The sequence below is a fragment of the Amblyomma americanum genome, chromosome 1 (assembly GCF_052857255.1).
Source record: "Amblyomma americanum isolate KBUSLIRL-KWMA chromosome 1, ASM5285725v1, whole genome shotgun sequence".
NCBI classification, from domain to species: domain Eukaryota; kingdom Metazoa; phylum Arthropoda; class Arachnida; order Ixodida; family Ixodidae; genus Amblyomma; species Amblyomma americanum.
In genome coordinates this window covers 169,759,169-169,774,054 of record NC_135497.1, presented here as the reverse complement: position 1 = coordinate 169,774,054, position 14,886 = coordinate 169,759,169, and the positions used below count along the sequence as shown (strand labels likewise).

The 14,886-nt window shown below is 49.8% G+C and overlaps 1 protein-coding gene across 16 annotated transcripts in view; it reads right to left on the bottom strand.

The window, feature by feature from the left end:
* The window catches only part of LOC144114177 (CD109 antigen-like), a 121,008-nt gene that overhangs the window by 71,588 nt on the left and 34,534 nt on the right, over positions 1 to 14,886 (bottom strand). For all 16 annotated transcript variants that reach the window (XM_077647737.1, XM_077647745.1, XM_077647749.1 and 13 more), the window contains one exon: positions 2,727 to 2,789. In XM_077647737.1, the coding sequence (XP_077503863.1) occupies positions 2,727 to 2,782 (56 nt within the window). In that variant the 5' untranslated portion in view covers positions 2,783 to 2,789. The remainder of the gene's footprint in view (positions 1 to 2,726; positions 2,790 to 14,886) is intronic.

The window sequence follows — 14,886 nt, the reverse complement described above, 5'->3', positions numbered from 1 at the left end:
GCCGCGACGCGGGCCCGGACGTCTTCTCAGCGGGTGGTCTCTACTCAACTCCAACGCGTGTTACTCCCGCGGGGCAACGTTCCCTCGGTTTCGCTCGGCCTTTGTATTTCAAGAGCCGCCGAGACCTGCTGGACGGCCCAGGTTTGGATTTCATGGTAATAGCATTGCGACTGCCTGCAATGAACATTATTTGCCTGCTGGATGAAGGCGTTGGTGGGCATATGAGAATGTATTTGTCAGAGATGTAGAATGCTTCCTAGATTTCCTTTGCCTTCTTTGCATTTGCTGCATTTCTAAATTTGTTTGCTTGAATGTAGATGCTTGTTTGCACCTTCCACAATGCTCAGCTGTAGGTTTCTGTGGACACACATCTGTTCACATTTGTCGTGTGGCTGTGACAGGACCATATTTGTGTATATTGCCAAAACCACGTTAACAAGGTTTATTTTGATTTTCAAAATGTGCTATGCGCTATTGCATTACAGTACCGGTGCAGCCATTGACCTGTCGAGGTTGAGATCACATTTAATTTCAACCCATTTCCTTACTGCTTGGATTGTATTTGCAGATTCCCTGCTCTGCACCTGTTGTTTACACTGCTGCATTCTAGCTTGTGCAATTCTCATCCTTTATGAGCTAAGGAATGACTGCTAAAATAAAACTAATTGCCCACTGTCACTGTGCAAAAAACAAAGCTTTGCATTTAAACGCAGTGATAGATGGCTTGGCCCCTTTAATTGTCACCACACTGTTCTATTTCAATTTTGGCTATTCTAACGGATTGAATAACATTACAGAGAGAAAGCAGTACTGTTGCACGGTCACTCTTCTGTGAAATGCAAAGCTGCTGCAGTTACAACTGATTTTACATATTCCAAATTACTGGGAATGTCATAATTTTCTCGTGTATTTGGGTTCGTATTCGACAGCAGTGTGCTAAAATATGGAATTTTAATACATGCACAATTCAGACACACACTTCTGATATCTATGAATAGACAAGTGTCTTTCGCAATAACAGTTAAGTGGGGAGACAGCAAGGAGGCCTGTTCACTTGACAGTAACAACCAACGTTTATAGATGATAACTAAAGTGCGCATGGATTAATGAAAAAGCTACAGAATAACGGCTATTAAAATATGTAAAAAGACTGCAGTGCGCTAGTTTGAATAACTGATGATTTAACCTGTGCCTGATCTCAGCTATGTGAATTTCCCTTTTATAATTACAAACGATCGAATATGACTGTCTGCTAACCTATAGCTTGTTCTAGTCCCGTATCCTTGGCTCCGAGAATTCGCGATATGAATCGCGTCGTCGTTCTGAAATCGTTATTGCATATTAGGGTATAGCGTAACTTTCAATACGGGCACTCTTCAAATATTAGGAGGCAAACATCTAAGATTGTAGTTATAACGGTGCATATATATGGGTGCTCTTCAGCGGAGTCTAGCCGCCGGCTAGCGGTCGAACGAGTTGTGTCACGATCGCGGTGTGATGACTTTTTTCACTTTCTGAAGTGGGAATAGCGCAAACGTTAATCGTTTCCCGCGACGCTGTTTTAGAACCTCGCCTGCGGTGTTGAAAATTTGGTTGCGACTTCGTTCGTGGACGTCAGAATTGGCCGCGCCGAGATCCACATCTATCACAGCCGATCGGGGTTTTACCTGCTACGAAAAATCTCACAGCTAAACATGTCTTGGGTGAACCACAATATCAATGTGTATATATTCGTACGGCAAGATATCTTCGTGTTTTGCTACGGCAGATGCCTGTGCTGCCGCACGGGTGCGGCACTGTCGAGCGCGCCAATCAGAACGCCGGAGTCGTCCGCTCGGTCGCATGCTGCAAACTTGATCGTACAGCACCTCATCCGCAACGCAACCTCACGCGTGTGCGCATCGTCGCAAGGGCGCATGCGCATGCGAAAAAAAAAAACTATCGTACAGCGCCCTTTACCCATGCTACAAAGATGCGCGCGCTGGCTGTCGCCAACTGTTTCGCACACTCGTGTGGCGTGGGAAAGTTTGTAAGGAATGTCGGTACCACGCGCCCTGAACAGATTAGATGCACGCTGACAGGTGGGACTTACTCTAGGTGAGAAGGGATATCGAGGGGTCATAATACTTCAGGAAATAGGGAAAAAAAGGAATCTTCTATATCCCGTTCAGTGCTGAAGGCTCAGGGCCTATGTCCACGCGCAACATCAGGTGCGATGCGAACTTTAACGGCTGCGCCAGTAAAACATGCCCGACTTGCAAAGCGAACTGGAAGTAGCGGTAAATTGGAAACTGCCTCGTAATGCCTGCAGTAAAACCTACCCCCGATCAACGGGTCCCCGCGGCATCGCCATACATCCTCAGGGCGGAATCCAATTCGGCCACTGAGTTCCTCTCGTAAAGCCATTGGTTCGCGGAATCAGGCACTCCAAACAGGGGGTGCAAGGGGGGCGGTAACTCAGAAACAAACCGGCAACTCGTGTCTTGTCCATCAGAACGTTGTCCATCAGAGCGAATACCGAGTCGCAAAAACGAACTTATACTTTACAATCATTTTGTTGTTTTGATCAATGATAAACGGATCGCCGTGAATGATAATAAAAAAGTTTAATGCAGAAAATGGGCAAAGGGACCCCAATAGCATTTTCCCCGAAGAGTATCAGGGAACAGCCACGCACTCACATCGCGAGAAAGCGAGAACCCAATACAACAGCATGATATACTGACCTTTGAGACGCAGCTAAAGGCACACACGCCAAGAGGAAGAGGACTGCCGCCCCCATGTCCGTCCTGCAATAAGAAGACACAGAATCACAGAATGATGTGTGCAGCAAATAACTAAGCGGAAGGCTACGGGTAATGTTCAGAGCCTTGTAAAACAAACACCGCAGCTCAGAATGACGTGTACAAGAAATAACAAATAGGAAGCCTACGGTAAGGTTCAGAGCCTTTTAAAAGAAACAGTTAACGCAGCAGAACTACTCATTTCAATAAAGAGACTGAGTTACTCGTGAAAAAGGACGACATTTCATTTTATCCTCGAAACACCTAAGATCTTTACTGCATCTAGAAACTTCACACTACTTTGTTCAAAAGGAAGACACCTGCAAGTAACAGCGACCCGTGTTTGCAGCATGCCTACTAATCTTTGTAAAGTGGCTGGAGTCGACATCCATCCGTCAGTCCAACGATGCGTGCTTTAAGACAACTCGTAGGGCCAGCAAGCTTAACCTTTTAAACTTAGCACTACTCACTGGGAACTGAGAAACATTCAACTGCACGCGAACGGTGTAGAAAGTAGTTGCAGAAAAAATTCCTATCAGTTATCCTGACGAATAATTTCCAAAGCTTGCCCCGCGAAACACTTCTAAAGTTAAAAAAAAATGCTCACGGAAACCGTGATCTAAAAGACAAGAAAAGAGAATACTTAACCTACAAAAATAATGCGGCAACGTTATCGCTCCAACGAGCTTCATGACCATAGGCGGATCGCATGTGGCGTGACGCACTCGGACGAAGTGTCTATACTTAACAAAGAGATGCTGGAAAAACCTCCACTTTATTTTCAAGTAAGCATGTCGCAGCGCAGTCATAAGGGTGAGCGACAAAGTACGGCACTTTTTATTTTTATTTTTGCGATTCGACAGGAAAGTGCGTGCAATTTTGAGGTCTCCTGAGCACGTATTGTGCAAATGGCGACAACTTTGAGCGCTGGCGAACAAATCGTCTGCAACAAGTTCGTTTTTTTTTTATTTGGAGGCTTAGCTTTTTAGCCGGAAAACAACTTTTGGTCTTTGGTCCGGCATAAGCGAGGAATCCGCTTTAAAACAAGAAGGGGAGGAGGTAAAAGGAGAGGAGAAAAATCGCACGAATTTCCACAAAAGTATGCGATGGCCATAGGCATGCCTGTTCAGTCAATTCGAAAAAACGAACGAGGCTGAAGTATACACTAAGGCCCACAGCGCCAACCATTTGAAAAGCAGGCGAGTTTGCAGAGAGATGATAAAACTAACCCAGTGAGCAAAAGGCACGATGGCCAGCCAGCAGCCATGGTGGACTCGCGCAGATCAAGACAATGGCGGCGCGCTGGGAAAATGAAATCCCGACGTTTCCCGTCGCGTTCCTGGCCTGCGGTCGCACGTGCTGGTCCGGCTGCAGCTGCTGCACGGGACCACACTGCGCCGACCCAGCGAGAGAGCGCCGCGTCTTCCCACCAGCAGCGGAGCACGGGCCTCGCGTGGGAAAGAAACGCCGCTGCTCTGGCGGACTCCGATAACCAAATGGGCTGCGCCACCCGCTGGTGAACTCCGCTATAGTGCGCATGCACCGTGCGTGGAAACCGCCGGGTCGCCGTAGCTCGTTTGTCTCCCGTTCTCTTGCTCAGATATGCCGCCTTTCTTCCTTTCACGATACAAAGAATCGCGCGTCAAAGTCGGAGATAATTTCAGCGTTTTTGCGAACGTGACCACGCGTACGTTACGTTTCCTGTGGAAAAGGGTAAACGTAATCGGGACATAGCGAGGCGAACAGCGGAACCACTGCTTCGCCTGCCTGTTGTTGCCACCTCCGTGGGCCACCAGGCGCGGATCAGCGCGGGCAATTGCTGTGTGACCAACAAGCTACCATTCAGCGTCGACCGCCCCTCGCGTGCGGAACAGGTGCGTGCGCGCCTCGCGGCGGAAACAAAATTTCAAGAGCACCGCCAAACAGGAACACGCGGAGCCGCCCTCCGCTGCTACCGGCGGCCGCGTCCTGCGTTCGTGAAAAGCATCCGGATGCAGACGGCCCCACACGGGCCGGCCGAGAATTCCCCGCGCTCCGCACTGGGCCAAACCACTTGGGCTCCTCGCAGGCGCCGCAAGAATTAGCGAGCAGCCGGGCAGCAAGTGGCCACGCGCGCAGCCGAGGTTCACGAGGGAACCGGAAGTGTGACGTCAACCACCACTTCGGGCCTTCCACCGAAGTTGACGGCGCAAGGGGTGCCGCGGCGGCGGGCGCCCTTTGTCACTGCGGCGGCGCACGCGTTTCCTCCGGCAGGCGACAACTTCCAAACCAAGGTGCGTGGGACGCTCAGCCGAAAATTAAAGGCCAACAGAAGGTGCCCGAAGGGCAGCACGAGCCATGTGTGTCGCATGCGGAACAAACTGCGCAGCAGCCGGTTCTGACGTGCTGGAGGAGCAGGAAACGCAGCCGTCGCGCATACGTGACCAGCACACACTGCACGCAGTAGTGACTCTTCCCTGCACGTGTGGGCAGCACGCAGTGCTGCACGGTGGCCGTTTCTCCGAACTGGGTCGGCAACCTATGTTGCCCCAGGACTGCACAACTACTGGTTTTCCGCCTCCCAGACCGTCTTTGTGCCCGTCCTGGGGGTAGCTTCATTCGGGTCAGCCGGAACCGTAAAATTGCGCAAAAAACCTTTAACGATGCTTCATTACGAACTCCTGGTGATTGTAACACCGTGCTCACAGGCACCGAGAAAAATAACTGGCTTTAAAAAGACTTGGCAGCTAGCAAATCACCGTTTGATGATGCAAAATTTCTGAATATCATATCTGCAGGAGCCAGTTCCGTCATCAGTTCGGTTCTGCTTCAAGTAAAGCGCTTTTCAGCGCGAACGTTACGCACAAACTAAACAGATGAATTAACAGACGGATATATAGAGCAGTGATCAACTAGTCAGATGCAAATCTTTTGAACTGAAATCTGCGTTTACAACAAAAAAGCGAAACCAGGACACTACAAGAACAAACCACAATATAGACATGGTTGCTGTTAGGGGTTGCGTGAGAAATTAAGGGCTGCTTTCTGGCCAACAGCGGATCCAAGAATCCATTTGCAGGTGCTCGAGCACAGACACGCTATTATAAACCCCCCACAAAGTTTTTGGGGTGAACGCGATTCGCCGCAAGGAAAAAAAATGAACATAAAGACGACGACCAGCAAATATTTAGAGCAGCATCGAAAACAATTTTTCGCCATATGCATCAAGAAATAGGAGAGGCGCGCTCGGATTGTTATGCACAGCGCCCCGGCAGCTACTGGCTGCTGAACTAGCTGCTGCTAAATAAGGAAGAAGCTACAGGCACAGATCGGCCCCTTTAGTCTGGAGCTTCTTTCCGTCTTGTCGCGAGTTTCTCGCTGTTTTCTTGCTTTAATTTCCATTTCGTCGCACTTAATTCGAACTCGTGACGTCCTTACTGAAAAGGGTGGTGTAATGTATAGTAGCTACAACTTTGAACTTTAAACTTTTTGGGTTCGAATAATAGCGAATAAATTCCACGGGGACAAAACTGAATAACGATAACAAAAAAATTGGGTATATTCAAGAAACATTGCACACGTCTTCTTCCGACGACTCTTGCTTTCGCACTGGCCCCGTTCACCCGCTTTTTCACCCTCAATGTTTACGAGGCACTTTCTCTCTCTCTCTCTCTCCCCCCCCCCCCCCCCCCCCCCCGCGCGTGCACATGGTTTGGTGCCGCTGTATTCCCTCGCATCATCGGCACTGCCCCACCAAGCAGCCCCTGCAGAACGCTTCAAGAGTACCAACGAAACACGACAAGCAAATCCGATTCATCCTTCGCCTGGAACAGCAAAAAAAAAAGGATTTAACATTGCTAAGGACGTACAGTCGCGAGATAAAAAGATATTAGCACTAGTTTAGTGCCACCAGAGCTGCAGATAGCAATGCTCGGCACTGCGGTTAGGAACACGCTGATAAAAAAAGTACCGGGTGTGTTCGCAAAGCACGGCGCCGAGCCAGCCGCGCGATGCCATTTTCGCTGCCCAGTGACGTCACTGTGCTATTTTTTTTTACTCGCGACTCTATTTCAAAGGGCGATTGAGGTGCCCATGGGCCCAAGGAGCCAATTATGAGCCTTTCCTTTCCTCAAAATCAATGGAGTCTACACCTTCCGCTGGTTTTGAGAAAAGGAAAGGCGCATAAATTCCTCAATTTATAGGTGGGCGCCACCGCTTATTCACAGTGCGATTGAGGTGTCCGCTGACCCAGTTACATTTGCTACTTAGAGGGTTCACTCAGACGGACACCCAGGGACTCAGGAACTTTTTTTTTTAGTGGTAGGAGGGGGAGGGGGCAAGGCTTGGAGCTTATTTTGTTATTTATTCAGTTAATGCTCATTTACACAATTTTACATTTACTTTTTATTTTTCACTCCGAAAATTTCTATTTAGAGGAAGCAGGACTTCGAGCTTTTGTTATTTATTCAGTTATTGCTCATTTACATAATAAATTTTTATTTTTTATTTCTCAATGTTGAAAGGTTGATGCAAACTGTCACGCTGTGATGACGCCACTCCAGCAGTCAGGAAGACAACGAAAAGGCTTCCAAAAGAAACTGTTTAAGAAGCTGACTCGCGGCCACTAACACGGCCGCTCGATCTTCCTCCAAGGAGGGAGATCGAGCGGCCGTGCCACTAAGAACTGAATGACTCGGCGGCAGCGATAGTCACAAGCGCGCTGGGCGGTCGATCATCGAACTGAATGCATGCAGTTCTTGCCCGCGCTCAATTTAAAGCGTGCAAGGAACCTTCGAGAAAAAGAACCAAAACAACTACAACAATCTGGAAAAATGTGGAAGCATTTGCACGTGGCCACGATGAATGGAGATAAGTCTGGTCGCATCTCGCATTACAAAACACAATGATAAAACCTCGTGCCGATGCTTTCGAGTGCGAAAGAACAAATGGTGCAAATATTCACGCCAATATAAAACGAATTTGAAATGGGAAGCTTTATAGATGGGAAGCTTTACGCACGAAGAGTGATAAATAGCATTAAAAAGTTTGTGCATAGTTTAAATACTCCTAACCATGATCATGTACACGGGTCAGACAGTCGACTTCTGTTGGGACATGACTGGTTGAGGTGACTCATATACGAAATGTTTTACGACTGTCTACCAAGCCAAGTAGCTCAGCTCCACTGTGCTTTGCATTAAGAGCCATAGTACTGATGTTTTTCAATTGTCAGAAGTCTGACCCAAGTGCAAGCTATTGGAGACTGGGGTGGGGGGCTGAGAAAAATGTTGAGTGGGGGGCAACCACTCCCCCCCCCCCCCCCCTCTTTGTTCCGGGGTCCCTGCGGACACCGCTGATACCCGGAGAGTGGGGCCAGAAGTGCCTTCGCACTAAAACAAACGTGCACATTGCGGCGCGTTCCAATCTCGGCCCGTACCGGCGCACTCACGCCGCGCACGCGCTGGCTGGCTCTCTGGCATGCCGTGAATGAAGGCGGTTTTCCCCCGCAGGAAAAAACCGCTGCTTTCGCTTTCAGTGGACGCAGTAATACGGTCGCCTCATGGACACGCTGACGCGCTCACCCGCGACCGTCGGTCGATCAACGACCCACGCGAGCCCTCGGGTCAGCTGTCCCCGATCGGGCAGCCGCGACGCCGTCGCGTTAGCGCCCCACGCTCTCGTTGCATGCAGCTACGCGCCGGGAACGTTTGCTCTGGCACAGACGTGACCTGCCACGCGCAGCGGGACGGAGACAAGTTTGTCAGCGCTCCTCCGGGCCCGCAGCCTTCGACACTGGAAACGTTCGCTTTGCTGGCCTGGCGGAAGGCCGTCTGCCTGTCTACATCCATCGCTGTTGGACAGGGCACGTGAGGCAAAGGCGAAAAACACGCGCCGTCCTTGTGAGTCAAGCACAAAATGAATGCACACACACACACACACACACACACACACACACACACACACACACACACACACACACACACACACACACACACACACACACACACACACACACACACACACACACACACACACACGCACACACACACACACACACACACACACACGCCCACACTCTCTCTCTCTCTTACCCCTCCCTCTGTGTGCAGGGAACACTCGGTGGCAAACGGCAAGGTCCTTCCGGAGGATAACCAGACACTACAAACAGACATCCACTGAGATGCCAAGAGCATCAGAAGTGCCGTCTAGCCGTACACTAAAAACAACCCCCGGAAACAACGCAGCATCCCGGAGCACTCGAGCGAAGAGCGCCGCCGACGACCAGCTCGTCGCGTGGCGTCTCTCAGCGAGGGCTGGCGCGATGGCAGAGCACTCGCGGAGGGAGGGGCCGGCCACAGGACTAGCGACGCATACAATGGCGCGGTTTTCCTTCTGCCCCTGCAGACTGTCCCTGCGCGCAGCTGAGGGAAGTGGCGCATTGACTAGCGCCGCCAGTATACACAGGCAGCAGTCTGCGAACGCAAAATCTGCTGCAAGGCTACAGGAAACCGTAGAGAACGCGTTAAGGCCCGGAGAGCATTAAGCACTGCGCCAGCTAAATCCTGTCTGACGATTGCTTAACTGTGGACGAGAAAAATATGCCGATGGACACTGCAGCTTTGCGCTCGCTTTTGAGTCATTCCATGCCAAACGCACCTATTTTTGCTCTCGACCTCCTTCGGTTTTGGTGAAAAAATTTGTGGCGTTTTATTGAATCGTCAAAAGCAATTTCCCTTAATATCTAGCGGTGAAAAAATTTTCCCGTCATGTGACAGAGAATAACATGCATCATGTTTACACACGTTATTGCACGTTCTACATCTTGTAAAACGTACACGAATACCCACCATAAATTTTCGGGAAGATGTTATTTCGCCTCATGTTATTCTTCGCATTATATCCTTCATACTATTTACTCGTGCCACGTCGGAATCAAACCTGCGGGTGAAGCTGATAAAGAGAAACATTAATGCTTAGCACTTTCACTAGAACAACACATCTTCATGCGCTGGATGCATCGGAATGCCTTATTCTATATCTGTCATAAGGACTGTCATAAGGACATTACAGAACTCGGGATCCTGGCGAAATGCGTTGAGTCCGGTACAGACCTCAGTGGAAAATAGATAAGGCAGAGCGGCGTGGTGGCGAGACTCCGGTCTCTCCAGGCGATCATATTCGCTTTTGTGGATGGCCGCTCGAGTAACTCGATTCTGTCCTCGCACCTCGCAGAGCACGGCTTTCGTAAACACAGCACGCGAGAAGCGCGATGCCGGCTTCGCTCAAAGCGGATGTCAGAGAGCGGTCTGAACAGGGCCGAGGTTGTGTTTGAAGTGACGGTACGGGGCAACCATGACCGGCGCTGCGGCGCTCAACTTCAATTTTTTTTTCGATTATAAAAAAATACCTCGATAAAAGTTGCTGAACAAAATCACACTAAAACGAGCTATTTGAGGAACGGTATTTTGAATTTCTGCAGTGAGCACCTCAGTATAACATTTTCGTATGAATACGCAGCACAATGCCCTTTTTTTGCAACTTTTTTTCGAACGTTAAGTTTAATTTTAGTGTAAACATGTTTTCCATGTAATACACGTTATGTATGGCAAGCCAGTGAAGACTTTTTAAAACAACTACAAAAACTACAGAACTGCAAAAAACAAAAACATTGTGCAGGGAATACCTTGACACATGATAAAAATTCAACTCATATACATTGCTACGAATTTTTTTTCGGAAACCTGGTTTTGCACTATAGTCTGGAAAATTCAAAGGGTTGTCACATGACGGGAAAATTTTTTCCCGCTAGATATTACGGAAAATTGCTTTCGACGGTTCAATTAAACGCCACAAATTTTTTAAACGAAATCGGAAAGGGTCGAGCGCAAACACTGGTGCGCTTGGCGTAAAATGACCCTTTTCAGAAACCATACAGCGCTCTGCCGGCCGAAAAGTATCATTAGTGTCCTCGCTCACACGACTATAACCAAAATAACAATCAAGCAATAAATCCTCCCTTAATGACGCAACACAAAGGCCGCCGGGCGAAAACTGGACGCGATCTGCTGACGCCGTTTCTGGCGCCCATGGCACCATTAAGCGAGTCACCGTACATTGCACGCTCGGCTTGAAAGCAGGAAGACATGCAAATGCCCGGACACCACAGGATGTGGGCACACGCCCATGACACAGGGAACGTCCGAGGTATACAAATAAAACCGACCACACCCAGGTTTCCCGCACGTGCTACCGCGGGAAGTGCGTTTCCTCGCGCCATGTCCACGCCACGACTGAAGCAAGTATACGCGAAACTGGACACCTAAACACGGCGACAATGACCGAGCAAAACACGTCTCGCAGACCTCCTATACTTGCTGCGCTATACAATCATGATGCTGCTTTGCGCAGTTTCGTCGCGTTTTTTTTTTTTTCGTGCGTACGTGCGAAAATGCGGCGCGTAGGCTCTTTTCGTTCTCTTTTCTTTTTGCTTCCGTTCCCTCCCTCCATTATGCAGGTACGCGATATGTGCCTCACGGCGATATGTGTAAGCTGGTTCCTTCATACTTTCCTTTGCACTGGCCGGCTGCTTCTGTTTGCATATAATGTCTCAGCATGAGACCCGTGAGGAATCAAATAAACAAAATTCAAATGGTCGCAAAGCCAGGCATGACTTATTACTGCGTGACAATAGGATGCCTGGAACGGCTCTGCGCAAAAAGATAGCGTGTCCCCCCCTTCCCTCACCTTCAATAAATAAACCAATAAATCGCATTTACTCGTAAGGAGGAGGAAAAAACTTTTATTGCTCTATTAAGCAGAGGCGTTAGCGGCTTCCGGGTGTCTTCATCCCTTGGGCTGAAGTCCCGATTGAACCGGTGGTTGGTTCCCTTGTTCCAGGGCCCCACTGAGCCGTGCCACCTCGCATGCGTGCTGCACTATAGTCCTCTTTGGACCGACAGCTCGCTGCTGGTGAGCAGGCCCTCCTACTGTACCGCATTGGGCTCTTTTAGTTTATGGAAGGAGAAGTTGTTCTTGCATTCCCATGTGATGTGGTATAACGTGGGGGTTGCCCCGCACCACGCGCATGTGCCCGCGTATTGGTTCGGATACATTCTGTGGAGTGTGTGTAAGTTGTGGAAGGTTCCTGTCTGCAGTCTTCGACAGCCGACTGCTTCGTGTTGTGTTAGGAGTGGGTGTCGCGGGGGATACGTTATTCCCCTGCCTCTGTGATAATTCAGTATCTCCGCGAACGTTGGCTCCACCGTCGTGGTAGCTTCCGAGTCCGTTGATGTATCGTAAGTCACCGCGTTCCCTTCCTACACCCCCAATATCCACAGTAATCAAGGTACTCCAGAACGATCTCGCCGCCTTTGATTATACTGCGTTTGCGCTGCCCATTTTAAATAGTGAATCGCATACTCCCTGCCTCTCACACTCCTATGGTGTTCCACCATTCCATGCGCGCTCATTTTAAAAGGAACGAGATAGCGCGAATGCTGCTCAAATTTTTAAGCTACGACGTGTTTCCAGCGTCAGGCGCACAGCAATAATTGTTATTTTAGTTATCACTAAGGGGCAAGCGCCTGTCTGTGCAGTGGCGTTCTCCAATGCTTATGCAAGCAGGGAGAACAGACCACAAGCTTCACGAAAAACCGAGCAGATTTGTTCGCCATGGAGGCATCACGGACGTCGAGCTATGACGTACATTCACGACGACGACGCACGGCGCCACATATGCAAATATGAATCGCTAGATTTAGTAAGTCTTAGGCGGGCGAAATAGTGGTCGGTTCAGCGGTCACACTTTGCAAGAGATGAACACCCAAAACCACAAAAGCGCACCCGAGCGACCAGCCTGACATTTCCCCTACTAAAGAAAAGTCAAAGTGCGAAGTTACAACTCTTCCCAAATACACGTGACGTTCGAACTCTCAACATTCATTACTGGCTCTTAGTAACACAAGTGGTAAGCCTATACTCTCAGAAGTTGAGTGGCCGGCGTTATCGGTGCACTTTAAAGATGCCGAAGTGAAAGGGATACTGACTGATAAGGAGCTTGAAGCTGGGCATGCTTCGTAATCGGGGTAAAAATGTGGCATGCAGTGATCTTTCTTTCCTGGGGGGGAGGGTAAAATGAAATTTGCTTTCCTCGCCAAAATTAGCACACCCTGATTTGCGTCTCGAGTGCACCCGTGCGTTAAAAAAGAATGGGAAAGAAACGAACCGTATGCCTACTGCATCAGGAAGTTTCGATTTGCGTAATGGCGTCCTCGAGCCAAAGCAAAACGAGGCAGCGCGAAACAAAGGGCGATAAAAAAGACCGCGTTCCCACCACGACGTTGCTGCGGCGGTTGAGGAAGAAAGTGAAAGGCGTGCAGAAGCGAGAGAAATCGTGGTCGCAGAAGGCTGCAATACGTCCGGTAGAGACAATAGAATCGTTAGACGGGGGAACGCGCATGCGAGAGCACTCTGGCCAAGAGGGTGCGACGCGCTACCCGCGCCAAACGAAAAGTGCGCATGCGCCGCGTCATTTTATCGGTACGCTACCAGCTGGAAAGTAATGTTTGCTCTGTTGTTACAGCACGGCACAGAAAGCCGCTGCAAAAACGCAAACCTCACAACCGTTGTCTTCATAAACGAAGTGGCGAGATAGACAATCGAACAAGAGGCAGCCAGCCACACAAAGCATGCAGCTGTGTTGCGCGCAATGGTCGAACAGCGCGCTGCAAGCAAGAAACCAGCGTCTATGCAGCCGACGCTTGCTTGCGTTTGCGCCACCAGTTCGCACAAGCGCCCGTTGCGCGGAGAAGCTCCGTCTCCGGGGTTTCGACAACCCGACCTTATGTATATGTATGTATGTACGTACGCGCGCCCATCGATGTCGACACAACTTTCGGCGAGCGTTTAAGCCCTGCGCGCAACCTGAAAAAAAAAAAAGCGCATTACACGGCTGGTACCGCTCTCTGGAAGGGACGAGTTACTGCGCGTCGGGCTTCTTCCCCGTTGTTTCTCCGGGTCGGGTGTTTTGAAGGGATCACCTTCGGAGCAACGGCCTCGGAAAGGGGCGGGTACGCCTCCCGCGGTAGGGAGGGAGGAGGGGGGTGGGGGACGTGCGCGTGCTGGGGAGGCGCGACGACGAGGCGGGCAGTAGGCGGAAAGATTAGAGGGGGCGCGCGCCAGAAGAGCGCTCGTCGTATACCTTTGAATTTACGACGCCGCGAAGACGGACGCTGAACACAGCAGCGCGGCCGAGCCTTTCGCGGCGAGAACCAGGCGTTTCATGAACAGGACCATTAGCGCGACGAATTTGTGCCTGACGTGTTAGAGGTTATTCGCAGGAACACGCCGAGATGCTACGACCAACTACAGTCAAAGCAAGCCATCGCAGCGATGGCACGTTTGCTTAAGAAGTGTGTTTTGTAACGTTGTCGATGAATTCTCCTGCCATGAATAAGGACTTTCGCAAGCCTTATTTTTTTTTTGTCGCACGCGTTTTTATTAACGAGAACGGCGAAGAAAAACAGTGCTGGACATGTCAAGTGGAGTCTATCGTGCAGGCGAAACAACGGGGAATGTGCTGAGCACATCGCCTCAGCAGGTGCTCATACACGTCTGCCTGCGTCAGTAAAATCAGCTTCTGCAATTACAGTGCTGATGTGAGCGCAGTGTTGACTTAGAGGTGTCCCAAAAGTAAAACGAAGCATGCGATCGGTGGACAAGCGCGTTCTAAGCAGAACGTGTTGTCGGTCTAGTTGGTTCAATCAATAAGCGACTGTCGCAGTTGGCGCTTGCTTGCTTGGTTCATGGGGGTTTAACATCCCAAAGCGACTCAGGCTATGAGGAACGCCGTAGTGGAGGGCTCCGGGAATTTCGACCACCTCGAGTCCTTTAACCTGCACTAATATCGCACAGCACACGGGCCTCTAGAACTTCGCCTCCATCGGAATTCGACCGTCGGGGCCGGGATCGAACCCGGGTCTTTATAGGGTCAGCAGCCGAGCGTCATAACCATTGAGCCACCGCGGCGGCTCTCAGTGAAAGAAGTAGCTACTTTTTTGCTGTGTAAAATTTGTACATTATTGCTGTATTTGTAGAATCGCGTCATGTCTCTCAACATCAAATT